The 27,697-nt window shown below is 37.7% G+C and overlaps 1 protein-coding gene across 3 annotated transcripts in view; it reads left to right on the forward strand.

Annotated features, from left to right (window-relative positions):
- Positions 1-24,299, forward strand: part of col5a1 (collagen type V alpha 1 chain) — a 136,237-nt gene extending 111,938 nt beyond the window's left edge. For 2 of the 3 annotated variants that reach the window (XM_089123894.1, XM_039658761.2), the window contains exons 41-66: positions 1,988-2,041; positions 2,661-2,768; positions 2,848-2,955; positions 3,984-4,037; positions 4,256-4,309; positions 4,402-4,509; positions 6,252-6,305; positions 6,403-6,510; positions 9,919-9,972; positions 10,076-10,183; positions 10,595-10,648; positions 10,731-10,784; positions 10,893-10,946; positions 11,112-11,165; positions 11,264-11,371; positions 12,502-12,555; positions 12,647-12,700; positions 12,894-13,001; positions 13,080-13,133; positions 13,404-13,439; positions 13,556-13,609; positions 15,457-15,718; positions 17,115-17,227; positions 18,783-18,851; positions 21,706-21,939; positions 22,038-24,299. In XM_089123894.1, coding sequence (XP_088980020.1) covers positions 1,988-2,041; positions 2,661-2,768; positions 2,848-2,955; positions 3,984-4,037; positions 4,256-4,309; positions 4,402-4,509; positions 6,252-6,305; positions 6,403-6,510; positions 9,919-9,972; positions 10,076-10,183; positions 10,595-10,648; positions 10,731-10,784; positions 10,893-10,946; positions 11,112-11,165; positions 11,264-11,371; positions 12,502-12,555; positions 12,647-12,700; positions 12,894-13,001; positions 13,080-13,133; positions 13,404-13,439; positions 13,556-13,609; positions 15,457-15,718; positions 17,115-17,227; positions 18,783-18,851; positions 21,706-21,939; positions 22,038-22,184 — 2,319 coding nt within the window. In that variant the 3' untranslated portion in view covers positions 22,185-24,299. Of the gene's footprint in view, positions 1-1,987; positions 2,042-2,660; positions 2,769-2,847; positions 2,956-3,983; positions 4,038-4,255; positions 4,310-4,401; positions 4,510-6,251; positions 6,306-6,402; positions 6,511-9,918; positions 9,973-10,075; positions 10,184-10,594; positions 10,649-10,730; positions 10,785-10,892; positions 10,947-11,111; positions 11,166-11,263; positions 11,372-12,501; positions 12,556-12,646; positions 12,701-12,893; positions 13,002-13,079; positions 13,134-13,403; positions 13,440-13,555; positions 13,610-15,456; positions 15,719-17,114; positions 17,228-18,782; positions 18,852-18,904; positions 18,974-21,705; positions 21,940-22,037 lie in introns of all 3 variants that reach the window. The other variant, XM_039658762.2, reaches the window with a different exon arrangement.
- Positions 24,300-27,697: the final 3,398 nt, after the last annotated feature.

Consider the following 27,697-nt stretch of genomic DNA (forward strand, 5'->3'; position numbering starts at 1 on the left):
AAAGTAAGAGCGTGAGGTATAGATGAAACGATGAGAGCAACATGTGTACCGAGTTTCATATTATTACATACAAGCGTGTTTGAGTTATGGACCAAGTGTTCGGACCCCGTTCCAGGGGGCGCTGACGAGCCGCCCTGCCACGCCCGGGTACCAGCTTCAGCCCGGCTCTGATGGCCGCGGGTTCTGACCCGTGTGCAAAGTTTCAAGAGTTTTCGAGCATGTTAAGGGCCCCAAAAGTGCCCGAATAGTCGTTAGAAAAATAAAAGAAAAAAAAAAATAATCGGAAGGAAAACAATAGGGCCTTCGCCCTTTCAGGGCTTGGGCCCTAATGAACACAAAGAACTTAAAGAGCCCTGACCTGTACCACCTGACGGCTGCAGATTCATTTTGCTGTTGATAGTGTTATATATACGTACATATAAAAGCATGATATCAGGATGTGAAAAGACTTTGAACCAGCATAACAAAAGATTTTTTTTTCTGAAACGAATCGGTAGGGCTGAACGATTAATTGCGTTTGCGATAAAATCGCGATATGATGAAACGCGATTTTGTAATCGCAAGTGCTGCGATTACACTGGTCACGTGACACGCGAGAGAAAAGCAGTCTGCAAGATAAATCATCAACTTGCCACGCTACGCGGTCTGGCGTTCAGAAAAAAACAGTTTATTGTGTTATTTATTCTCTCCTCTCCTCAACAATCCTGGATCGATTCAGAGAATTTCAGAATCGAGTATGAGCTTAGTTTTTAAACACAGATGCGTGATGACGCTGCGCGTGCTTTAGAAACGAACCGTGTTCTGAATCTGCTTGCTTCTATTTTCTCGCTCTCTCTCTTCCTCACTCACACACACGACACCGCTCGAACCTTCCAAAACATAGTAACGTTATTTCATAAAGTTCGGGATTGAACCGAATTACAAGGACATTCGCGGGCTTCATTGAACAGGTTTTGCCGCTTTGCTTGATGTTATAACGTTACACTTGCAGTGCGCGTTCTCTCCCGCGGGAATTTTCTTTACAAATGCTTCACAGAGGCATTATTTATGTCTTTTGGAATGCAGTTGGCTTATATATTAAAACCATGAAAATCACTGAGAAGGCTGCTTTCATTTTAAAATACTAACGCGTGCTTTGTGAAGAGCGCTCGTGCATGCGGCCGTGAGCGACTCATTGGTAAATGTACTTGCATGTCAAAATGCTTTTATGACGCGAAATTAATGTAAACACGGTCAGTTATATCTTAACAGGACAAACCACATTTACAATTTCAAAAGAGATGTATGCATTAGTGTGAATGCAGCTTATCGTATCTAAACTGAGGGGAAATCACTCCAGCTCTTGAATGAAAAACATTCAGACAGCCTACTTTTAAATACTGAGACCACTCTTTGTTTAGTGCTTGTAATGTTTTTTTTTTTTTGTTTCTCTTTATTTACTAGCTTTTATATTTTGAAGCTATATTATTTTATATAGCCTATTTAAAATTCTTAACATGTAATTGGTTTAATTAAATGTTTTTTTATATTTATTTTTTATGTGTTTTTACACATGTAATTAAATACATATTTTAAGAGTTATTAAGATTAATTAATAAGAAAAAAAGTAGATCGGATCAAGAGCTATCTAAAGATTCCCATCCCTACCGTACAATGATTTATTGCTTGTCTTTGTCGACTAATACAGAAGGTAAATAACTTTTTTTTTTTTAAATCGCATATTAAATCGCAATCGCAGTATTGGTTAAAAAAATCGCAATTAGATTATTTTCCAAAATCGTTCAGCCCTACAAATCGGCTACCGTACCTTTAAACTTTGTGTAAAGCCCTTAAGTTTTGCATAGTTGAGTATCTCTCTTATGTTTTGTTTTTAACTCTTGAGATTTTTAGTTTGTTGTTTAGTATAAATAGAACATCCCCTGTGTCTCTAAACTTCAGACTTGTATGTGTCTGTGTACATTCAGCAGTTTTATGTGTCTGTTTGCAGGGATCAGCTGGCTTGAAAGGAAGTGAAGGACCTCCAGGGCCACCTGGACCCGCTGTAAGTAGAAATTGTCTCTTTTTTTTTTTGTCCGTCTTTTCTACAAACGCTTTGTTGTTTGCTTGTTTACCTTGTTTTGTCTTTCTCTTTTATCCTTTTGCTCCACAAACTGGCTTTTCAGTGAGTATAGTGATTCAGTGAACATGATATTGATTTATATCTAGAGTACCAGTCAAGCATTTGGACTATATACAGTAAATTAGTTTTGTATACTATTTAATTCATGTTTTAGAGTTGATAGTGTAGAGAAAGCAGCAACAAAGTCAAATAAGAAGTTGTGTCCAAATGTTTGACTAGTGTTTATTTATAAATATTTTAATCAAAATGGTCTTTTTGCTATTCACTTCTTCTCTTTTCATGAAGTCTTGACTCCAGCATTTTGTAATACTCCAATTTTACAGATATCTTATATAATGCTGCGTAACTTGCATCAATAACTTGCAAATGCAGTATTTATTTCTGCATTAAAATCATAGCTTGTTTATGTGCAATGCCGGCTGTCTACGCCTCCATATCCGAATTTCTCCAAGAACAAATGCATAATTTATCAAACATCATAGTAGCTAATGGTAGTCGCTGCAAGTACATTGGTTATGAAATGTCATATTGTCATTCATAGGGTTCTCCTGGTGAACGTGGTCCTGCTGGCCCAGCTGGTCCTACCGGCCTCCCGGGCCGTCCCGGACCTCAAGGACCCCCGGGCCCCGCTGGAGAGAAAGGAGGACCTGTGAGTACACGTTTGATCTTCATTTATGATCCCATTGCACTGTCATATGGTTACTATCTCTATCTCTCTCTCATATTAGGGTGAGAAAGGACCTCAAGGCCCAGCTGGTAGAGATGGTATTCAGGGACCTGTTGGGCTTCCAGGCCCGGCTGGACCCATCGGACCCCCAGGAGAGGATGGCGATAAGGTACCGAAGAAAATGAAGCATTAGAAAGTTCAGGAAGAAGGTTTGAGAAATGAGAGAAATGAATTAAAGATAGAGAGACATGGGCATGTAGTTGATGATCAGGGTTGAATCTGGTGGGTTTGCTACAGTTGATGATTAGATCAGGATGAGGAGAAGTGAAGGTCACACACACACACACACAGACACACACACACACACACATAGATCAAACTACTCAGCTGTCAGATCAATCAATATTTTCTTTTGATGAATGGATAGACGGTTGGGGAAGAAAATTTGTAGTTAGCCTTATTGGAAATGATCTGATTAACACTTAGGTAAATGTGTAAAGGAAATGATATCACCATGACACACTCACACACACCTACACACACAGATTTGGGGTTTGTGTAGGTGTGTGTGACACCCACATGTGTTAGCATTGGCAGTTTTAAGCTGTGAGCAATATATTTGAAGGATGTGTGTGTCAGCTCTGCCATTTGTGACAGGTGCAAAGCCTTCTGGGAAATATAGTCAGAGGAATAAATAACAGTGTTAGTTTCCTAAAGTCTTCACAAACAAAAATGTGTCTTACTGTGGATTTTTGTCCCCTGGCAATACTATATATTGTTTGGTATATTGTTTTTTTCTCTAGTATATACAATGATAGTATCATTGCATTATTTGATTTTTCTTGGATTGCCATGAATTCTTTGCTGTTTAAAAGTTGTACAATATTTTTTTTTTGAAAGATATTAATACTTTGATTAAATATGACAGCAAAGACATTTATGTTGCGAAATATTTTTATTTCATAAAACTGTTTCCACAAAAATATTAAGCACAAGTTAGAATGATTTCATGTGACACTGAAGACTGGAGTAATGATGCTGAAAATCAGCTGTACATCATGAATATGAGGATCATAAAATACCATGGAATCACCATCATTGATTCCACAATATATATGTTAGACAGACATCACCAAGAACAACAGATATTGTATTTCTATTTGTTCTATCATGTAACCAATTTGCATCATGTGACAGGGCGAGATTGGAGAGCCAGGACAGAAGGGAGGCAAAGGTGACAAGGGCGAGCAGGTGAGTCAATCCGAATTCACTGTTTACATTTACATCACAATTCAGAGTGAACGAATAAGTTATTCAATGAGTCCCTGTTTGGATTCATCTGTCTGTTTGTGTCGTTCTCCCATGACAACCAATCGCTCTGTTAATTGTTATGGAAATCAATTAGCTTGCTTATTTCTTTCTTTTTCTCGTTTTTTCCCATTTCTCTCGCTCTTTCTGCCGTTCTTTAGGGTCCTCCAGGGCCTACCGGTCCCCAAGGTCCTAGTGGCCAGCCGGGCCCTTCTGTAAGTACTCTGAAATATCCATGTCTCATACTGTGTGTTGTATGTCTTGCTGCGGTAAAAGCAGTGTTAGTGATGTCATTTCCTCCTTGCAGGGTGCTGATGGAGAGCAAGGTCCCAGAGGTCAGCAGGGTCTTTTTGGACAGAAGGGAGATGAAGGCTCACGAGGCTTTCCAGGACCACCCGGACCTGTCGGCCTTCAGGTTAGTTGGCTGAGTTTGTTTTCTGCTTGTTTAAGGTCAACATGAAATAAACATATTTTTCTAATACACTTTATGGGTCGTATGGCGTACAATTGACAGCGGTAACTAAGGCTGTGTGTCCACCAAAGCGTTTTTTTGCCAGCTGAGACACTCTGCTGAAGACGCCGTGCTTTGGGCGTTGTGCGCAGCGCAGCGTTTTTTTTTTTCCGTTGAGACGTTGCGTTGCTATGATACAGAATATCCGCTGCACAGTTTACTTGTAACTGATTTCGCAGATAATTTGTTTCATACTAAAAATTTATTTTTCATCCATTTTGTTCGGTTTGCTCTGCTGGTTGATGTCGTTGTACAGAAATAATGTTGTAACAGTTGGTCAGTGTGGTTTAGTCCCACCCCTCCTCCACTGTGATTGGACGGCTGGGTAAAAAGCGACAGTGATGAGAGCTGCATTTTATCCAATGTTGAACATTTTTCAACTCCCGGCGACCAGTAAAAACGCTGGGCGCTCGGCGCTTCAGCGTGACAAAACGCTCAGCACCTCGTTAAAAAAACACGGCACTCCCATTGAAAACAACTGAAAACATACACCATGCGCGTGGAAAAAAGCTTTGGTGGACACACGGCCTAAGTACGTCAAATAAAATGTTGGTGCGATTCGGTTCACTCAATGATGTACCTGATAATTTTGGATTATTTTAAATGCAGTGCATTGTAGTATATCATCACGCAAAAATCAGAAAGCATAAGCTTTTTTCTTTGTTATGTGAATAAGGGATGGGCAACGATTAATCGCGATTAATCGCATACAAAATAAAAGTTTGTGTTTACATAATATATGTGTGTGTAGTGAGTATAATTAATTTGCAGCTATGCATGTATATATTTAAGAAATATGTGTGTGTATGTATATATTATATATATATTTATTCACAATTAATATTATATATACATATAAATATTTGATATATTAATAACACATTTTTCTTAAATATATACATGCATGTGTGGGTATTTATATATATACAAATTAATTATACACACTACACACACATATATTATGTAAACACAAACTTTTATTTTGGATGCGATTAATCACGATTAATCGTTGTCCATCCCTAATGTGAATGAATAAGAAATCAGTCATGTCATAGAAGACTGAAGAAATGTGTAACAAACACTTTGCAGAGGCAAACGGTAAATTTTTTGGTTAATTTTAAGTTCATTTTGGCTGCATGTCACATTATATGTTTCATGTTTATCCAGAGATTCACACCGGAGGCCTTTTAGCATGCGGAGATGCTAAATCAAAAGATGCACAATTGTTTGCATTTAGTATGCAGATGTTCACTCCAACAGTAGATAGAAATTTATGTAGGAAATAAACCAAATATCCTGTGCAATTTTGAAGCACACTGCCAAATAAAACTCCATGTAATTGCTTAAATTGCATCTATGGTTGTTGAAAACTGCTCAAACAAGCAAGCTTTATTCGGAAAGTTTTTTTTTTTTCTTATGAAATGGAAAAAGAAATCACAGTTTAAAAGGAACAATGGTCAACAACATAAAGAAGGACAACTCTGATCCAATGCTTGGAGTTTTTCGCGATCACTGGCTGATTTTGGGAACATACGAACAAAACACTAATAGCCACTCTGGATCCGAATTACATATGCCATAACAACCACTTTTGGAAAAAAAGGAAGTTTTGCCTAGTTTTTTAACTGGTTTGTGATTGTGTGCAGGGCTTACCTGGACCCCATGGTGAGAAAGGAGAGACTGGTGACGTCGGTCAAATGGTACAATTCCACATCTATAAAACCATCTTGGTAAAATGTACATTTACTTTAATAGAAACAGAGTTTTCTCACTGTATTTTCTTGACTTTGCTCTCAGGGTCCACCCGGTCCACCGGGCCCCAGAGGCCCTTCCGGACCCCCAGGAGCTGACGGACCACAGGGACCTCCGGGAGGTATCGGAAACCCAGGATCAGTGGGAGAGAAGGTGAAGAAGCATCGTGCGCAAAACACTCTTTAATTTGATTTTAATTAGAAACTGACAGCCTTAATGATCTGAGGGATGTGTCAGACTCTGTAATTATTGCACTGTGTGTGTGTGTGTGTGTTATAAAGTTGCTGTCGTGCTCTCTCAGTTCAGGATTAGCAGGTCTCTCTGGAGAAGGTGACTGAAGTGTTTCCTGTGAAGGTGTTTGCTTGTGTGTCTGTGAGGTTGAGACTGATTCTGTGTAGTTTAATGTGTAGAATTAATTATATGTAAGGTATATGTGAACTATATGATATCCCCAAAAAACGGTAACCCTACATTTCTGTGACACACGGGTCGTTTGAGCAACATGACCAGCATGATACCCTGTTTAGATGTACAGCATGTATAGACTGATGTACAGACAGCTTCGTTTGTTCTAATCAAAGTTATATACATCATTTTTCAAAGAGTATCATTTAATTGAACTTACACCATGTCGATTTATCAGCCGATTTGTTCATTCTAATTAGAGTGATTTATTATTAATAATAATAATAATAATAAATATGTTTATCTAGTGCTGTATATAGCAATAATATCATTTAATGTGTAATTTGGGAATATACAACAGGGAAATGTATTGATAGCTTTGTTTTTTCTAATTAGAATGATTTATTAATAATAATAATAAATCTGTGTATTTATATAAAAAAACAAGTTGTTAATTCAATTTAATTTTAATTGTAAGCAAATACTACACAGTGTAGATGTATTGATAGCTTTGTTAGTTCTAATAATGCCTATTTTAATAATAGTAATTATTATTATTATTGTTGAAAATATATTATTGAAATTCAAAATTATGGTTTTTGTGACAGCAGATGAGTAATAAAATTAGACATGTTTAACAAAGTAATGCAAAATAACGTTAAAAAATATTCATGGCCAGTAAATTTTCTAAATTTAGTCGCCATTTTTAGTGTTAAAAACAACATTTTATCCCTGTCATGTGTGACGAGAGAAAGGAAGAGATCGTTTTCTTCATTAAATTGTTAAACATGCTTTACTTACCTGGAATTACCTGGAATATTATTATAACATAAATTCAATAAGTAAGTACACTGTAAAAAGTTATCAGTTGACTCGACTTAAAAAAAGTGAGAAAACCCTTTGCCTTAAAATTATTAAGTAAATAAATTTCATGCGTAATTAAAAAAAAAATCAAGTTTGGTGGAATTGTCAAGTTTTTTCATTTTTTTTCAACTACGCATGGTTTATTTAATCATTTTAAGGCAATGGGTTTCCTAACTTTAAGTGTTTACTTTACATTCTGATTATGCCATGTACTTTATTTCTGGAGTTCAGGTTGTGCTTACGCAGTGAGAGTGTTAGTGTGTTTATTGAGTGTGACCGTGAGAGGTGAGTGTTGTATCTTTCTGAGCGAACAGACTCGCATGACTGCGCTGGATCACCTCAGCACCGTTCACTGACAGTATTGTTTAATATGGTACTCCAGCACTATTGTTCTGCCACAGAACCAAGGACCCATTTCAGTTCTGCTTAGAGAGGAGTTTTGCCCAGAGAAATGACCCAGAAAAACACAGTTGAGGGGAGGACGCAAAGAAAACAGATAAAGATGATAGAATGAGGGCTGGAGACAAGGCTGTTTGGTGTTAGTCTGGGAAGATTTACCTCGGCACTTCACTCTGACAGACCTCTTATCCCACTACTGAGAGAGAGAGAGAGAGAGAGAGATACCACAATCTGACACACACACACACGCACACATGAATGATGCAGTTCAGTCGTCTGAGAGACTCTTAATCCCTCTATATGACACACACACACACACACACACTTAAACAGCCTCTCTAAAGCACAAAGAATGTAGTTCTTTCATAGCAGCATTGGAAGGGAAGGTTGGATGTTTTTTTTATGTTTAATGTCACAAAATGTTTTGCTAACAAGCATCACTATTATTGCTCTTTGAATTTATCGGTATCAGTTGATTGGATATTTAATTGTGCTCGCTCATTTCCCTTATAGTGCACCTTTAGTGTTACCTTTATAGTATATTTGCCATTAAAGGTAATCTTTAAGCAGCATAGAATTTTAATTTAATTTTTTTTAGATTTTAGACAAAATAATATATCATTTTAATTTGATCCATTTATTTATTTATTTTCAGTTAATTATTTTTATTTAAACATAATAATGTAGAATTTTCATTTTGGTAATTTCTATTTATTTTTTATTAATATTTTTATTTATTTATACAAAATAGTTATATAATATTATAATTTTATTTTCAGCGACTAATTGGTTATCAGTCATAACATAAAAATAATGATCAGTTTATCGATATTAAGCAACATGAAACAATGAAATGACCTAGATTTACATTAAAGGAGGGACCAGAGTCATATATAGACACCAGAATATTATATAAACTTGTGATTGGGCTTTTTTGACTTAGCAACCTAAAAACACCTTATGGCGCTTTTCCACTGCATAGTACGGTACGGTTCGGTTCGGTACGGCTCACTTGTGGTGCTTTTCCACTGCATGGTACGGTACAGTACGGTTCGCTTCAGGTCGCTTTAAATGGTACCTGGTCTGTTGAGGTTCCAAGCGTACCGTACCGGTACTAAAATGTGACGTGAAACACTGCAGATCACTGATTGGTCAGACAGAATCGTCACTACTAGCGCCATTGGATTTGCGACACGAGACACTTTTTTAGCAGTATTTTTGTTTTGCTGCCATCAGCCTCATTTTAAACACATTTTTCCGTCTAGCAGTTAAAAACAACCACATACCGAGAATCAGGAACACCATCCCCTCGATAGTCTCCATTGTTCCTGTGTTGTGGGTTTGAAAATGTGGCGCTTTTGAGATGATGTCATGGCAGTAGAGGCGCGCGCAAATAACGATCAGTCCCACACACTTTGAAGGGGTACTACTGCAGTGGAAACGCAAAGCGAGCCGAACTGTTCCGCGTCGAGTCGAAGCGTACTGAGCCGAACCGTACCGTACTATGCAGTGGAAAAGCGCCTTTAGCAACCACCCACAACTCCTTAGCATCATGGCATTTAGTTTTGCACCTGCATCCACACTCACTTCTTCAGAAAATGTGCTTGTCTTGTCTTGTTGTCATCACTTCATTCAAAACTGTCTGGATATATTATGATTTTCATTCTCATCTGATAGCTGATGGAAATGGTCATCGTCAAGGTCATTTGTTTGTCTGAATATTGATGTTGCACAGATTTTCATGCTAGAACGTGCCTTTCTCATGAGGAAAGCAGATTTGCTGATGATGCTAACGTGCTCTTCTGTCCAGTGGACAAAATCTCTGTAGTGTTTGGGAGAAAAAAAATAGTGTGGGATACCATGTTTTACTTACATCTCTCTCTTTTTCTGTAGGGAGACTCTGGTGAAGCAGGAGAACCAGGCCCACAGGGAGACGTCGGCCCTCCAGTACGGCAAACAAACAAACAAACTCGCACGCAAAACTCTAAAACATCACTGCTGAAAGTCTCTGGATAACACGTGCACATTTCAATCCTTGTGTGTGTTTTAGGGTCCAAGAGGAGAGCGAGGAGAAAAGGGAGAGTCCGGACCCGCTGGTTCCGCTGGTCCCCCCGGACCAAAAGGACCACCAGGAGATGATGGTCCTAAAGGAAGTCCTGTAAGTCCCCACCGCGCTCATATCTGTTGCTTTATTTTGTGTCTGAAACACACACTCTTTAAAAATGTCTAAACTTTCTAAGGTGGGTTCTCGCAACATTGGCATATAAGAACCATTTTGGGTTCCCTAAAGAACCTTGCAGTGAACAGTTCTCAAAGAAACCATTTTTTCTTAGTGTAAAAAAAATAAGTAATCTGTAAAAGAACCTTTTTTTAATTGGAAGGGTCCTTGAATGTTAAAAGGTTCTTTATGGAACCATTGACGCCTTTATTTTTAAGAGTGTATTATAGGTTCTGCTTGCTGATTGGTCAATAAGCATGGCTTATTGTGCCTTACTGTTAAGCAAAACATGCAATTACCACTTTTTTGATCAAATATAAAAATATTCAAATGTTTTGGTTCGATTTCCAGGGTCCAAGCGGTTTCCCTGGTGATCCCGGTCCTCCTGGAGAGCCAGGTCCTTCTGTAAGTACTATTATTGTTTGAATATAGTTGATATTTTCAGGTTGTTTCCAGGAAGTGACATCCCTTTTTCTTCCTCCTACAGGGCTTGGATGGTGCTCCAGGTGACAAGGGTGACGATGGAGAGCCTGGTCAGCCAGTGAGTATGCTTTAAGCACAATAATTTGACATCTCTGGTGTCATCTGCATGCATATGTGTTTTATAATGATTGCTGCTTTAATGATGCTGTTTATTTGTTCATAACAGGGATCACCTGGACCTACTGGTGAAACTGGCCCTACTGGCCCTCCAGGAAAGAGAGTGAGTAATGCTTTAGACATCATTTAAATGCATTGACCGAGTGCAAAATTAACTTTTTATCACAACTGGGGCCAAATATATCTCTGACTTGCCATATATATTAATATTACTATTAATATTAATATGTTTTTTCAATAATATATGGGTATATGGCTTTTTCTTTAGGGACCTCATGGACCTGCTGGACCTGAAGGAAGACAGGGAGAGAAGGGTGCCAAGGTAACATGCACACACTTGCACTTTCTATTACAGTCAGTCACACACACAAAAAAAAAACGTACTGGATTGGTTTCAATGGTTTTATGTCTCTGATTCAGGGTGAATCTGGTCTGGAGGGTCCAGCTGGTAAGACGGGTCCAGTTGGCCCTCAGGGAAGCCCAGGAAAACCTGGTCCTGAGGGTCTGAGAGGTGTGCCTGGACCAGTGGTGAGTGAAAATGGACTAGCCTGATAGCCATACACAGCTCATGTCAGATTTTATGCTAAAAAGTTGAACTGCACCGGCTTGTATTTGAGACAGGCCTTTATAATTTAGTGTTGAGATGTTGTTTATTGAGTGTAAGCCTAGAGTCTCTAATCTCTAAAAAATCTCCAAATGCTCCACGTGAAACTGCAGTCTTCCGATCTTTCACTATTGTGTCAATTGATTTTGATTATTATGCGTGCGGGAGAGAGAGTGTGCGTGTCGTTTGTAGACATGAGAGTGCACTCTCTCTCTGCTATGTGCCCTGTCAAGTGCAGCAGTCATTCTACTCTACATCACTGACCGATCAAAAAGGCTTTGGCGGGACAAAAATTAGCTTTGGCTGCCACTAAAAAGCGGACAGGGTTTTAGAAGATTTAATACAAACCGAAACTAAAAAACAGACCCGGCCTCTATTTGAGACCGGCTTTTATTTTCCCAAACCTGCAGCCACACCAGGTGTGTAAAAGAGACAGGCGTCTATTTAAGTTTAATATATATATAATAAGTCTATAATAAGTCTATAATAAGTTTTACGGTAGCCTATTTGGTGAATGGCATGTGTTAATAACATACCTGGGTTAATATTACACTGCAAAATCAAAACAAACTTATATTGTGCACAAAGAAACGGGAAACATTGGGAAAAAAACCCCCCGAAAATGACTTCATAATGAATTAAAGCACTCAATTAAACTCTTTCTCCTCAATTTTCTCATTAAATGTATACATTTTCCAATGTATTATTATGTACTATTTACATTTTGTAGTATTAATGGACCATTTAATTTTTAAATTAAAGCTCAATTAAGCATTTTATCCTTCATTTTTCTCATTACCGTAACATGAAATCTATATTAATGCATTAACAAAACAACTGAAACTTTTGCTTCCATCAATCATGATATATATATAATACATGCTAGTATTTTAATTTATGCCATATTTTTTTCTCTTTCGATTTTCTGTTGAAATAATACTGACAATTTGAGTAAAAATCATCCTTTCAACCTCTAAGATATAATACTATACCTCATATTCAGGTCTGAGTCTGATTTGGTGTTAATAAATGGATCTGCTTGGTTCTGATGTAGGGAGAGCAAGGACTGCCTGGTGCTCCTGGACCTGATGGACCCCCTGGACCGATGGTACCAACATGTTATTCCTCTGGTGATGAGTTCATTACAGTCCAAATGACAATCCACAGTCCTCACTCTCTTTTCTTTCTCTCCCTCTCAGGGTCCTCCTGGCCTGCCTGGACTAAAGGGAGATACTGGTATTAAAGGTGAAAAGGTGAGAAGCAAATTCATCTTTGAAACTCCTGACTGTCATGCTGTGTAGGTAGGTAGCTTACTAGACAGCTTTCTGGAACAAAGCTGTAGTAATGACTTTAAATGTTATTTGATCTTTAGCCGGCGTAATTGATTATGAATGATGAGTTTGTTCATTACAGCTGAGTTTAGAAAATTATTTGGGTTGTTTTTAGGGTCATCCTGGTCTTATTGGACTCATTGGACCTCCAGGAGAACAGGGAGAGAAGGGAGACAGAGGGCTGCCGGGTCCACAGGGAACCTCAGGACTTAAAGGAGACACTGTAAGGAAAACGTTTACACACATACAGCAATAAAAACGGAGTCTTAAAGCAGTCTTTAAAATCTGTCTTGTTCTACAGGGTATTGCAGGACCCGCTGGACCTCTTGGACCCATTGGACCCCCTGGTCACCCGGTACTATTTTTTAACATTTCTTTGAAAATTTTGTCTTAAATTTCGTCTTATCTAGAACCATTTTTGCATTTTGAGTTAAATATGTTTTTTTTTAGTAGATTACAAATGTTCATTATATTATTGTTTGTAGACTGTTGAATAAAATAATTTTTAAATGGTTCTCCTATGGCATCATCTAAAAAAAACATTTTGGTTAAATGTTATTATTTCATATGTAAAATGGAATAAATTCTTCATTGTGATTTATATTTGTATTTCACTTCCGTTCAGGGTCCTCCTGGTCCTAAAGGTGCTAAAGGATCATCTGTAAGTTATTCATGTTCTTATTTAAATATTCCATATTTTAATTCGAATATTCATTTATCATCTTTAATTAGCTCTGATTTGATTGGCTAAACCTATTTCTGGTTCTGTCTCTATAGGGTCAGACTGGCCCGAAGGGTGAAACTGGAGTCCCGGGACCTCCTGGAGTTCCTGTACGTAACACAAAATTGAACTCTAAAACAAGGCAAACTAAACACATAAACAGGTTGTTCCACAGTGAGAACTGCATAATTTAACAGATGATTTTGCAGTAGATGTTACATAAGTATAATTGAGGTCTTTTATGTTGTGTAAACTGAATCTGTTAATATTCCTTTGAGAGATTCTGTGGTTATTGCTTCCTTGAGAAAACCTGATATTTCATATCTACAAATTCTATTGGTTTCTGTTTCCACACAGCTTCAGGTCACAGAGAGAAATGCCAGTGTTCAGTTAATGTCATGTACTAAGATGTACTGCATTATCGTAGTTTTTTTTTTTAGGTTTATTACTGTAGGTTTTATTACTGGGCTTTCTGCCACATTTATTTGTAGAGTCAAAAATAGAACAGGAAACAATTAGAAGTGTGAAGAATGTGATGCCCTGGCAACCAACTTGCAAACTTTCCAGAAAAGCCAGAGAAACCACCCAAAACACCCTAGTTACTGCCTAGTGATGGCTTCTTAGATACCCAGAACACCTCAGTAAGCACAAAGTCACATCCTAGCAACCAATAAAACATTTGCACGGTCAAGCACTACTCATGTTTTTCCAACAAATGAAGTAACACCCTGGCAACCACATCCTAGAAGCTATTCAAAACACCTTAGCAAACTGCCTAACAACACCCTAGTTACCACCCAAATGTTGTGATCCTTTTAGCTCTGCTGATGACTGTGGAGTGACGCTTGAGTGTTCAAGTATTCCAATGGATATAAAAAAGCTTTTATTCGATTCCTCCATCCTCGTTTCCTTTCCTCGCTTCCTTCCCTCACGTCCTACAGGGGGTGGAGCTGAGACGCAAGGGAACGAGGATGCACAAATAATAAATGAGAAGCACCCCTGTTCGCCAGCAGCAGCCATTCTTTGTTTTCAGGTAGCAGTGAACCGTCCCAACTCTGTCGTCATTATGTTAAGCCCGCCCGCCGACTCTATACACGATGTGATTGGCCTGACCAGAGTTTGGTTTTTCCAGCTAAAACGTCTATGGAGAGTTGCTAGACCACACTGGCTGCGAAATAATTTTTGCTGCCGCTAGGGTGCGTCTAGATTTCTAGGCAACAAGCAAGACACATTTTTTAACAATTTAGTGGCAGCCTAGCAACCAAATTGCAAAAAAAAAAAAAAAAAAAAAACACTAGCGACAACCCAGAAGTTCTTACTAGTACAGCTTAGCAACACCTTAGTAACCACCCAAACATTGTCGTAACAGATTGTACACAACCAAGCAAATCCCTGGGAACCACCTAAAGTATTCTAGCAATACCCTTGCAACTACTTATAACACCCTAGCAAATGCCTAACAACACCCTAGTAACCACCCAAACATTGAGATTGTGAATTTTAAATGAGTAATCACCACCACATTTTCCAACAATTTAGTAGCAGCATAAAACCACATAGCAACACCCTAGCAACTATAGACCATTTCACAAGATGTAAACAACACTGGTCCAGAAACACTTCCTGTTTCAGTTTGTAACTTTTTTCTTTATTTCACATGTAAAGAAAACATCTTAAAGATGTTTGTTTAACTTTTTGATTCAGTTTTAAATGTTCTGTTGGTTGTATTTTATCCCAGCTTTTATGTAGTGTTAAAAAACTGAAACAGGAAGTGCTTCTGGACCAGTGTTGTTTACATCTTGTAAAATGGTCTATATGAAATGTTCTATTAACACACTGGAAACCACTTAGCAACCAGCCAAACATTGTGAATTTTAAACCTATACTTTACCTATATTTTTCTATTTTCCATGCTTTAAGGCATGATGTGAATATTACCGGTTGTCTTCTCGTCTAGGGTCCACCTGGTGATGTCATCCACCCTCTGCCCATCCAGTCCAGCCCGAAACGGGCAAAGAGGAACATTGATGCCAGCCAGATGATGGACGACGCTGCAGATGCCAATTACAAAGACTATGAGGATGGCATGGAGGAGATATTCGGCTCTCTAAACTCTCTCAAACTAGAGATTGAACAGATGAAACATCCGCTGGGCACAGAGAGTAACCCCGCCCGCACCTGCAAAGACCTACAGCTGTGCCACCCGGATTTCCCAGATGGTATTTTGCTCTCTCTCTCTCTCTCTCTCTCTCTCTCTCTCTCTCTCTCTCTCTCTCTCTCTCTCTCTCTCTCTCTCTCTCTCTCTCTCTCTCTCTCTCTCTCTCTCTCTCTCTCTCTCTCTCTCTCTCTCTCTCTCTCTCTCTCTCTCTCACGCACACACAGACATAAATCTAGCAGTATAGTTATGGTAACATAAAATTAAAGGGTAACACTTTACAATACGGGTGGACTAATATGCATTAATTCATGCTTAACTAATGCACAGATAATCATGAGTTAATGTATAACTAATGAAGAACTAAACCATTAATGAACGATTACTGCATCAGCAACTAATACAGAGTCTATATGATTAATAGATTAAGTAATACATTCATTGCTATTAATTCAATGTGTCATTGTGTATTAATTCCTTAATAACATATTTTATTAACTAATAGTGTAAATTAATGTGTTAATTACCACAATTAGACAAAGCTATGCACTTCAACTTCCAGTTGTCTGCTTTAATTAATCATTAGCTAATGATTTGCAAAGGTATCATTATGTTATGACTTGTTGGGGCACATCATTATTAACTAGTCATTGTAGTAATTTGCACATGAATTTGCACTAACTATGAAGTAATTAATCATGTATTAATGCATATTAGTGTACCTGTCATATTATCTGGAAGTTGAAATAGAAGGCTTTGGCTCATTCTGGTAATTAACATATTAATTAACACTATTAGTTAAAAAATGAGTTATTATGGAATTAATCCACAATTACATATTTAACTAATAACAATTCATGTATTAACTAATTAATTAACCTTACAGACTCTTAATTAGTTCCTGATGTGGTAATCATTAATGAATAGCTTAGATAATTATTAGTTATTAATTCAGTATTATCTGTGCATTAGTTAAGCATGAATTAATGCTTATTAGTGCACCCGTATTGTAAAATGTGACCGGTTAATAAAGAGGTCGTAAAACTAATCCATATGAATTATGTGGTTTAGTCCAAATGTTCTGGAGACTTGATTGCTGTAAATGATTCATTTAGTCTTATACCCACATATAAATATTGACCATTGAACATAAATAGAAGGTCAACCGAAACGCTTGACGCACAAGAACAAACCTCATTGTGGAAACACAAACTTGCGGTGTAACATGAGAATGAACCTCATTGGTTCTTTCCTGTCAAGTCAAGCGAACCTGCTTGAGCTTTCGTTTACCGCAACTGATGTGTGAGTTGATGAATTTCTATGTGAATAAAAGCCCAAATTCAATTTGCTCATCAAATAAAACGCTCTATTCATATAGATTAGTTTTATGATCTCCTCATGAACTTTTCAACATAGTGCATTTAGCTTATGATGGGTCGGGCTTCTTCCTCACTTTTCAGGTGAATACTGGATTGATCCGAACCAGGGCTGCTCCAGAGACTCTTTTAAAGTGTACTGTAACTTCACAGCGGGTGGCGAGAGTTGCATCTTCCCAGAGAAAAAGAGTGAAGGGGTAAGAAATGTTCTCCTGACAGCCACAAAACAAAACACTTTAGGACGACTTCCCAAAAGTTTTGTTGTCGGATTCACAATGCACAACAACACTTTTAAAAGTATCACATATCACAATTAAGATGAGCACACTAAATTCAACTCTCATTTCAAGTACAGTCCATGGATTCCTGAAAAACCTCTGGAGATAGATTGTTTAGCTTAGCATGCTGAGAGGAATAGATGTGCAGTCTGTTCAATATGTCACACTTGTCTAAAGGTCACATCCTTTCACCAGATTTTTTTGTCCACTGAAAATCTATGGGAAGATGTACCCATCACATCATAATGACATATTGAATGGCCTGTACTTTCTTGCACAGGCTGTATTTTCTGTTCACATCAAGCTGAATAATAATCTATATGAGCAACTCGACTCAAGATTTATTCTGTATTAGATTCTGCACACAAGTGTGATGAGTTACTTGCCTTAATGAGCCTCAGAATCAGAGTCACTGATGGAGAATCACTCAGTGGGGTGTGAAGGTGACTCTCACAAACAAACAACAGAACTAACTTTTCACTCCAGCAGAGGCAGTCAACAGCAGACATTAACCTCCTCAGGCCTTTTCTCTCCAAGCAAACATATTTGCCTTGGCAAGCCAACCCTCGCATTTTGATGGACCTTTTCACACTGGATACATTATTTTTTAGGGCCAAGTTTTAAGTTATTTTTTTGTTCACTTGGCAAAAGAGCAATTGTTATTTGCCTCATATAAATGGTTGTTTTACAGTATATGAACGATATGAAAACCTTTTTTTTATTACTATTTTATTAGGTTTTTACTCACATTGTTGTTTGTTCTGCAAAAATATTTTATATAATTAAGTTAAATTATTAGTAAAAAATATTATTTATTTAATTTTTTTTAGGTTTTTGTTACAATTTGTTAGGTTTTTAAAAATTGTTAAGGCATTTTTTTGTTTTCTGTTTACTACGTACAACAAATTATTTCATGAAATTTTAATTATATTGTTATTATTGTACGTGAATGTTATGAATGACCCCCTTAATACTGGATGTGAAAATGTATCTTGAAAAAAAAAAATATATATACAGTAGATACAGTAGGTTTTTAAGACATTTTTAACTCACTCAGCAAGATAAAAAATGCATTATTATTATATAAAACTCCATTAACTCCATTTAGTTTTCTCAGCAAAAAAAAAAAAAAATTATATTACATTATATTACGTTTTTTAAAGATTTGTATGTCACTTTTTTTTTATTTGTATGATTATATATTAGATTAGATTATACTTGTGTATACAAATATTTGCATTGTATTAGTTGTATGGCTGTTGTAATAATGTTTTAATTTACAACACAATGGCCAAAAACATTCCTCTACATGTGCATGATAGTTATAACATTGTGCAAACTGGATGCAAGAATATGTGACATCTCCTGGCTCAAACAGATTGACAACTACACTGAAAAACAGATTGCCGTCGGCTCTCTTCTACTCTCTTATTCTCTTCAGTATTGGCTCCAGCTAACTCTCTCTTTCTCTCAGGCCAAACCCACCTCTTGGGTGAAGGAGAATCCAGGGTCGTGGTTCAGTGAATTCAAACGTGGTAAACTGGTAAGAGAGACTCCTTTCTTTTTGTCCTCCTGAAACAGTCTCCTATTTTACAGAGCAAAATGGCTCGCTGGCCCAAAGACAGTCCTGGCACTTGGTATAGTCGCTACAAGAGAGGGTCCATGGTAAGTAGGAATGCATGAGAGAAGGGGCCCGGTGCCGAGGGTCCAGGGATCCTGGGCTATCGGTCTCTTGAAGGCTCGTGCTTCTGCATGCTTCTCAGGGTCTCTTCATGGACGAGCATGGTCATCATCAGAAAAACAGAAGCAAAAAGTGTGTTTGCACAGACTTATGGGTAATCTGAGGGCTGTAGGCGGAGACATCAGTCAGTCTGTTGACCCCCCAAAAATGGTAGCCCTCAAACCGTATTCACTTTATAGCCCTTAATCCTGTAATTGTGGGCACAGAGGACTCAGGTGTGATCCTAATTTTTATTTATTATAAATGTTATATCACTGTCTTCGATAAAGTTTTGTCTATCCATTTATGGTGTTTTTTTATTTTATTTTGGGGGTATTTTTGAATTTATTTACTTCAAAAATTACCATATTTTCTATGTAAATTATGCTTATTTTTATGTTTTTTTTTTATTTTGTTTTTTTAACTACATTAAAATATCATTCCAATAAGTTCTTAGAGCTAAAACCTAAAGATGAAGTGACTCTTATTTTGGCTTATTTTAGAATGCTCTGAATTATTTTTTCCCATTCATATCTATGGGTGCCCATTTTTGACCCAAATACAAGATTAAGGAGTTTTTTTCACCCACTTAACATCGTAGAATTGAGTCAAAAAAAATTGTGTGTGTTCAGGAGGCAAACTTAGGAAAAGTAGCCAAGTCTTGTACCGCTCAGAAAATAAAATCCAAACTATTTTGCCCACATTTGTCCAGAATACGGTTTTAGGGTTAAACCCTAACTAACCTTAAATTTACAGATTTGTATGTGAAAGGTCTGACTGGTGGAATCCAACCGGTCTTCTGTTCCTGTAAGTTTGAGAAAATCACCTTGAAGTGAAGTGAGAGTCATAGATCTGCTTCAAACGCTAGTAAGATACTCACCTACAGGATGATAACAAAGGCTGTATCAAACCATATAAGATGCCTTGTTATAGAACTTCACGCACCTTTCCTGGAGAAGATGATCACTGAAAGCATTTAGATGAGCTCAGTCGAAAGCAGCAAATAGATACGAGGGAAACGTTGACTGTAAATGTAATTTAGGATTCACATGATAATGTGTCCAGATTGCATTCATACTACACATATTCATAGAACATACTTTTTTTAGCGGTTGTAAAGTAATTACTTCAAAATAAGTACCTACTCAAGAGAGTGTGCCATTTCGAACGCAGCTCTTGTGTTATCCATTATATTTGAAGTGCTGCCAAGGAAGAGCATGTCACATCCTTCACTATGAGGATCCGTTTCACATAAGCTGCTGCCTGAGAAGGTAGATACTAGATATAAGCTGTTCACTGGCATTTGGAACAGATCTTTTGTGTCTGTGGTGGATCTCGGTCACTTCACTGAGCTTCTGGGTTCAGTCTCTGTGTACGTGCAGCTGTGATCATGAGGTAATGTGGTCATGGGCAGGTGTTCTCGGTGGGTTGCATGCATGCATGGAAGGTCAATGCATATGAGTGTGTGAGCCGAGTTCCTAATCGTAAGTATATCATGCGTGTGTGTGCATGGAGCATGTGCTCGCTCTCTCAGTCAGACGTGTGTGTGTGTTTGTGGATCAGAGGAGATGGAGTTTTCTTCTAAACATGGGTTGGTATTTTCAAGAATGAAAACAAAACATTTGCATATTTTCCGTCATGCAAATGTTGCATCACACCACAAGGGGAGAATTTGCATATTAACCAGTACAAGTCATTTGAATATATTAGTGATATTTTTCACTGGAGTCTGTTACAAAATGAGTTTAAAATCCATGTTTGAATGCCTAAATGAATTTTGATGTTTAATACATGCAGAGCATATCTGTTCTGGGAAAAGAGTTTTGTGCTCTTACCTGACTGAGGATCACATTTAAAAGTTTTAACCACAAATAAACATTTAGATCAGGCAGTTATTCAGCGAGGATGCATTCAGTTGATCAAAAGGGACACATAGATGCTGTTATTTCAAAGTATCCTGAAAAAAGTCAGTTTCTACAAAAATATGAAGCGGCAAAACTCTTTTCAACATTGATAATACTAAGAAATGTGTCTTGAGCAGCAAATCATCATATGCGAATGATTTCTGAAGACTGGAGGAATGATCCGGACAATTCAGCTTTGATCACAGAAATAAATTACATTCTTAACATATATTTAAATATATATCTTTTTTTAAAATTGTGATAATATTTAAAAATAATAATGTTTTATTTTTTTTAATCAAAAAATGCACTCTTGATGACCCCAAACTGTTGAATGGTAGAGTATACATACATACATAATGGTTATAGATAAGTATTTATCCAAAAGGAAAGCTTGACAATAATTTTTTCAGTAAAAGTATTTACAAAATATTTTAAACAAGATAAATTTACTTGAAGCAAAACTGTAATATATAAAGAAATATATTTATATATATTTTGCCAATAAATTGCCAAAAATATAACTTTGTTAATAAAAGTAACTGAAAAGTAATATAACTTTCCATAAAAGTAACTCAATTAGTTACTTTTTTAGAGAGTAACTCAATATTGTAACACTTTACTTTTAAAAGTAACATTCCCCAACACAAGTAGTCAGTGACTATAAAGTACCATTGGACCGTAGGGGTGTGATGTGTAGTTTTCAGCAGATCCTCTAGGGGGCGTTTGTTTTCCGTTATCTAGAACGCATTGTTGTGTGTCTCTCTGTGCAGCTCTCGTACGTGGATGCGGAGGGCAATCCGATCGGAGTGGTGCAGATGACATTCCTGCGTTTACTCAGTGCCACGGCGCGACAGAACCTGACCTACAACTGTTTCCAGTCAGTGGCTTGGTACGACCAGGATTTGGACAATTACGATAAAGCCATCCGATTCCTGGGTTCCAACGATGAGGAAATGTCTTACGATAACAACCCGTACATCAGAGCCGCCTTCGACGGCTGCGCGGTAAGAGCCAGAAATATTTTAGCCGTCTTTATTTTAGCGTTTAAACTGAATTCTCTCAGAAGCGATGTTCGTAATACGCCATTTCTTTCCTCCCGCAGTTGAAAAAGGGCTATGAAAAGACTATTCTTGAGATCAACACACCGAAAGTGGAGCAGGTACCGTTTGTTGACATTATGTTTAACGATTTCGGCGGAGCGACGCAGAAGTTCGGCTTTGACGTCGGACCGGCCTGCTTCATCGGCTAAGACTGCTCAGCGAGCACACGCCAACAAAACATATTCATTTTCTCCGAAAAAAAAACAAAACAAAACAAAACACAAGAAAGAAATAGGATGACTTATTTGTAAAGTTGTGTCTTTCCGAACAAACCCAACAGATACCAAAGTAAGGATAAAAGAAATTTGAAGAAAGAATGGATGTCTAAACAATGGGTTCTTATAACAGAGCAACCTTTTTAACCTCAGTGTACCCTCCGCATCACATGCAAGTTTTGAAACTGGATGAGGTCATCGCTCATGTCTCTCCCAGCCCCGCCCACTTTACGCTCGTCTGACTCTTTGCCCCTCCCACAGGCTGTATAGACACATTAGATCCTTCTTTTGTATTTCCCGCTTGTTCATGGACCCGTAGCGCTGCGCACGTCCGGAAAAACTTTTCACTCGGTTTGTTTTGCTTGGGTTTTATGTTGTTCCAATTTCCACTTCTAATCTTCATGTCCTTTTTTGTGCATACTTGTCTTCCATTCCCTGAAACGGTAATTATATATATAAATATATATAAATATTTTTTTTTTTTCGATGTTTGTAAGTACTTTCTGTATATTTTTTTTTTTCTGGTGAAGTGTTTGTTTTGGTTCTGGCTTCAAAACATGCATGTGAACCCATTGAGCGATAAGGACAGAGCTGTTGGGTATTGGATTTCTTTTTTTGTTTAATAAATCAAAAATAAATAAATAACTGAACACCCCCCCCCCCCACCCCTCCCAAAAAAAAGAGCCTGAGGAAATTTCCAGTGAACCTGAAGGAAAGAAAATAAAGGAAATGATTAAAGTATGACAACAACAAAAAGTGACAGCAATGAAATGTCTTATTGCAGATGTGAACAACATCTTTTTTGTAATTTAAACAACAAAATGACAATAAAAGTAAGAAACATCCGTAATGTGAGCATGAATTTGCTACCTGTCATGTTGAACTGGCTTCCGTGGGTCGGTGAGATGAGGGGAATCTCTGATCTGATGTTCACGAATCTGTGCTTCCCTGTATCAGAAGAGCACACCGTCACACTGAGGAAACACAATATCAGTAAACTAGGTGCTATTTCCTTCTGTCTGTGGTGCTACCAATATATACCTTTTTTTTCTTGTAATTGTTCGTTGTAACTGAAAGCGGTGATGCCCAAAGTGGTTCCATGTCCTCTGTCAAAGTCCTAGCTTTGCTTCCCGAGGTGGCCGAGTACTTTTATGCATGCCATAAAATCATATTCATTTATAGATGAGAACACATTTTTCTTCTGTTATCATTCCTCAGAGATAATTGATGGTCGTCAGTGTCCATGGCACAGTCTATTTACTATTAAAAATGACTAATTGGAGCAAAATTACTGTTAATGCTGTTGTGTAACATGGACCCTGGGATGGAAAGCGTCACTCTAGTTGGCTTGAGAACAAGCTGTTGCATTAGAAATGAAACGCCTTTTCAGATACTTAAAGTTTTAGCGTTTGAAAGCGCTCTGGAGAATTAGCTTGGGACCTTTTGATTAGATATTTTTGGAGGGTTCTGTGAATATTTTAACCAAAAAAACGCTTGGAGGAATGAATAGTTAACTCAGCTTTCCTTCCAAAGAGATTTCTCTTAATTTAAGAGACCAAGATTACATCCTCCTTCACCTGTCAGAATTGTGAGGATTTGTTTGTCAGATGAATAACCAGATGGCTCTGGTTATTCAACTATCATCATTTTCCCCGCACACTTTTGTTCCGCTTTTGACCACTAGACCCGCTACTGCAAAATCTTGCTCTCCTATTTTTGATTAAATATGACTTGAACTGTTTCTTTTAAGAGGATTCAACATGGAATATGCAGTTTTGACACAATTTTTTTTATCAGTACGAAACGAATTTCAACCAATTCTTCTGTATATTTCAAAACCAGCAGTAATGCTGCCAATAAAGTTTATTCTGTTTTGTTGTTTTGTCTTTGTAATGTTTGTTTATTTGTTTCTTTTTTTGCGGTCGTGTCAAACCTGTGTACGAGCAGATAGAAGAGGTATTGGTTTTGTGTCAATAAATTCAAGTTTACTGTGTCCACCCCACCCTTGTATGTCTTTTGAAGCATTAAAACTTTCCTGTATGCATGAAATTGTTAAGCTTTCTTTTGATGTTTCTTCCCACAGCCACAATTTCTTTCGTATCAGTGGTACGATACATCCTCACAGCGCTCCGATGAAAACAGGCCTGTCCTTCATTGTGAAATGGAGAGAGAGCGATGTTTGTTGTAACTCTCTACCAAAGTCCATGTTCCTTTGTAGTATATTTATTGTATTATTTAAAAAAAATAATAAATGTTAATTGATACCAGTAGTGTTCTTGATATCTGATAAATATATACATATCTGATATACATCCTTATATCTGATAACTGTTATCAGTGTGATATATAATGTAGAGATGCATGGACCTGTTATGAAATTTAGAAATATCAGTGGTTATATTATACACACCTGGAAAAAAGTCTAAAAAAGCTTTTCTTCAAATTTGAGAGAAAACATTTAAAAAAAGGGAGGCATGACATCATCCTGGTAAGAATTATGACATGAACAAAACTAATGTTGGCTGACAAACATCAAATGACTTTTTTCCCTTTAAAACATGAAAATGCTTCCTGTGAAACACTTTGTATTCTTTTATATTATTAGAATTTGTTTCTGTTATTTGAACCCCCTTTTGACGGATTCGGTTTAAACTTTTTGTAGTTTGTAAAAGCTTTTTTGTGGATGACTTGCAGCACATAGTGAAGTAAAAAGTGGTCTTAATTTAAATATTTTTTTAATTATCTACTTAATTATCTATTGTTATTATTAAAGGGACTATATGTATGAATTTTAATGTATTATTTGGTTGTCTACAGCTGCGTCCCAATACAGAGGCTTTATCCTTTGAAGGCCACAAACAGCGTTGTTAAATGGGATGGTCCAGACTCGGGAGACTTGTTCTTGTCTGGATGTTTACAGTATATCACTGCAAAGGCATTTCCGACTTTGTTTTAACCCCTAAGCAAAGAACGAAAAGGAACTTTGATGTGTATGTCAGACCTTGAATCACACTCTTTTCTCTTGTACATTACATTTGCACAAGCAATAAAATGCTGTTTGCAGTTCACTTGATGGCCACAGGTGTCACTAATAACAAGGGTTTCTGAATTCTACTTATAGCCCCTTTATGTATAATAGGATTTCCAATATTAATTCTAAATCAAATCATAGAACTTTCTCTATAACAGAAGGTATTAAAGTGCATAGAGACGGCTGTAATAACCCAGAGCTCACTGACTGGAGTCTTTTTCTCAAGAGCCCCGTGTCACTGGCCTAGATCCATCTCAAACAGCCCCGACTGCAGGACGGAGAACATTAACATATCCAGCACATCAGCCCGGCTCAGCTGTGAAGGACCAGGACCAGAATCAGAATCACACTGCTCATGTTACTCATCCAAACAGTTTTAACAGTAAAGAGGGATCTTAATCTTATTCCTCTGATGGTTGACAGATCTTGTTTATCCAGTATTATCTCTGATGAAAATGCACAAGGTGTTTTTGTTGGGTCTAAAATGAAAACTCTTCGAGTATTTATTCAAATGCAGTTGTACTTGTGTAGTTTTCTTCTGAAATATCAAACTGACATCCAAAGTCAAGTGTGAGAAATAAACAACACTGACCAAAACAACAAAACCAGCACAGAACTGCAAAGGCTGCTTAATTCCTCAACCTATTTTCAAGAATAAATATTCTATTCCCAAATCAATGGGCATGTTCAGAATGGATGCTGCCATAGAAACCTACTGGTAGGCCTACCTTGTACAACTACAGTACATTATATACAGTACACAATGTCAGCCTAATGGTATAAACTATATTAGGCTACAGTATGCATGTTTCTCAGCTTTCACACTGTGTGTGTGTGTGTGTGTGTTTTTTTTTTTAAGGACGAAATAGCCTCAAGTGAATGAACATCGGAGAGTATGTTTAAAGATACAACAAAACTTAGGGAACTGTGTAATGCCTCGTGTGATCCCCAAACCGTGTGTTTCTCAACCACAGAAAGAGGGAAATAAAACAACTTGTGAACGATATGTCACGTGACGTCACATTTATCTGAGGAGAGGAAGGTCATTCAATGTCCACTGCTCGTTACTTCACATCATTAAAGCCATTATAAATATCTCAATATCTCAGCTCTAGAAGGTTCTAGAACCTCCATTTTTGCACTCAGGTCTAAGTCTCATTGCCCTCTATCAGAATCCAGAGTTTCAAGAAGATCAGAGAAACTCAAAATTTCAACCCGAAAAAAACGACAGTGGTACCCCTTTGTTTTTTTTTTTTTGTTTTTTTTCGGGGTGAGAAATTAATTTTCTCCAATCTTCTCAAAACTCTGGATTCTGATAGAGGGCCATGAGACTTAGACCTGAGTGCAAAAATGGAGGCTCTAGACCCTTCCAGAGCTGAGATATCAAAACTGAATGCCCTGTCGTTTTTTTTTTTTCGGGTCGAAATTTTGAGTTTCGATATCTCAGCTCTGGGAGGGTCTAGAGCCTCCATTTTTGCACTCAGGTCTAAGTCTCATGGTCCTCTATCAGAATCTAGAGTTTTGAGAAGATTGCGGAAACTTAATTTTTCGCCCCCCCAAAAAAACCGTAAGGGGTACCACTGTCGTTTTTTTTTCGGGTCGAAATTTTGAGTTTCCATATCTCAGCTCTGGAAGGGTCTAGAGCCTCCATTTTTGCACTCAGGACTAAGTCTCATGGCCCTCTATCAGAATCCAGAGTTTTGAGAAGATTGGGGAAACTTAATTTTTCGCACCCCCCCACAAAAAACGTAAGGGGTACCACTGTCGTTTTTTTTCGGGTCGAAATTTTGAGTTTCGATATCTCAGCTCTGGAAGGGTCTAGAGCCTCCATTTTTGCACTCAGGTCTAAGTCTCCTGGCCCTCTATCAGAATCCAGAGTTTTGAGAAGATTGGGGAAACTAAATTTTTCGCTCCCCCCAAAAAAACATAAGGGGTACCACTGTCGTTTTTTTCTCGGGTTGAAATTTTGAGTTTCGATATCTCAGCTCTGGAAGGGTCTAGAGCCTCCATTTTTGCACTCAGGACTAAGTCTCATGGCCCTCTATCAGAATCCAGAGTTTTGAGAAGATTGGGGAAACTTAATTTTTCGCCCCCCCCCCCCAAAAAAAAAACGTAAGGGGTACCACTGTCGTTTTTTTCTCGGGTTGAAATTTTGAGTTTTGATATCTCAGCTCTGGAAGGGTCTAGAGCCTCCATTTTTGCACTCAGGACTAAGTCTCATGGCCCTCTATCAGAATCCAGAGTTTTGAGAAGATTGCGGAAACTTAATTTTTCGCCCCCCCCCCCAAAAAAAAACGTAAGGGGTACCACTGTAGGTTTTTTTTCGGGTCGAAATTTTGAGTTTCGATATCTCAGCTCTGGAAGGGTCTAGAGCCTCCATTTTTGCACTCAGGACTAAGTCACATGGCCCTCTATC

This window comes from Pimephales promelas, chromosome 19 (assembly GCF_988280905.1).
Source record: "Pimephales promelas chromosome 19, fPimPro1.hap1.1, whole genome shotgun sequence".
In the NCBI taxonomy this organism is placed as follows: Eukaryota; Metazoa; Chordata; class Actinopteri; order Cypriniformes; family Leuciscidae; genus Pimephales; species Pimephales promelas.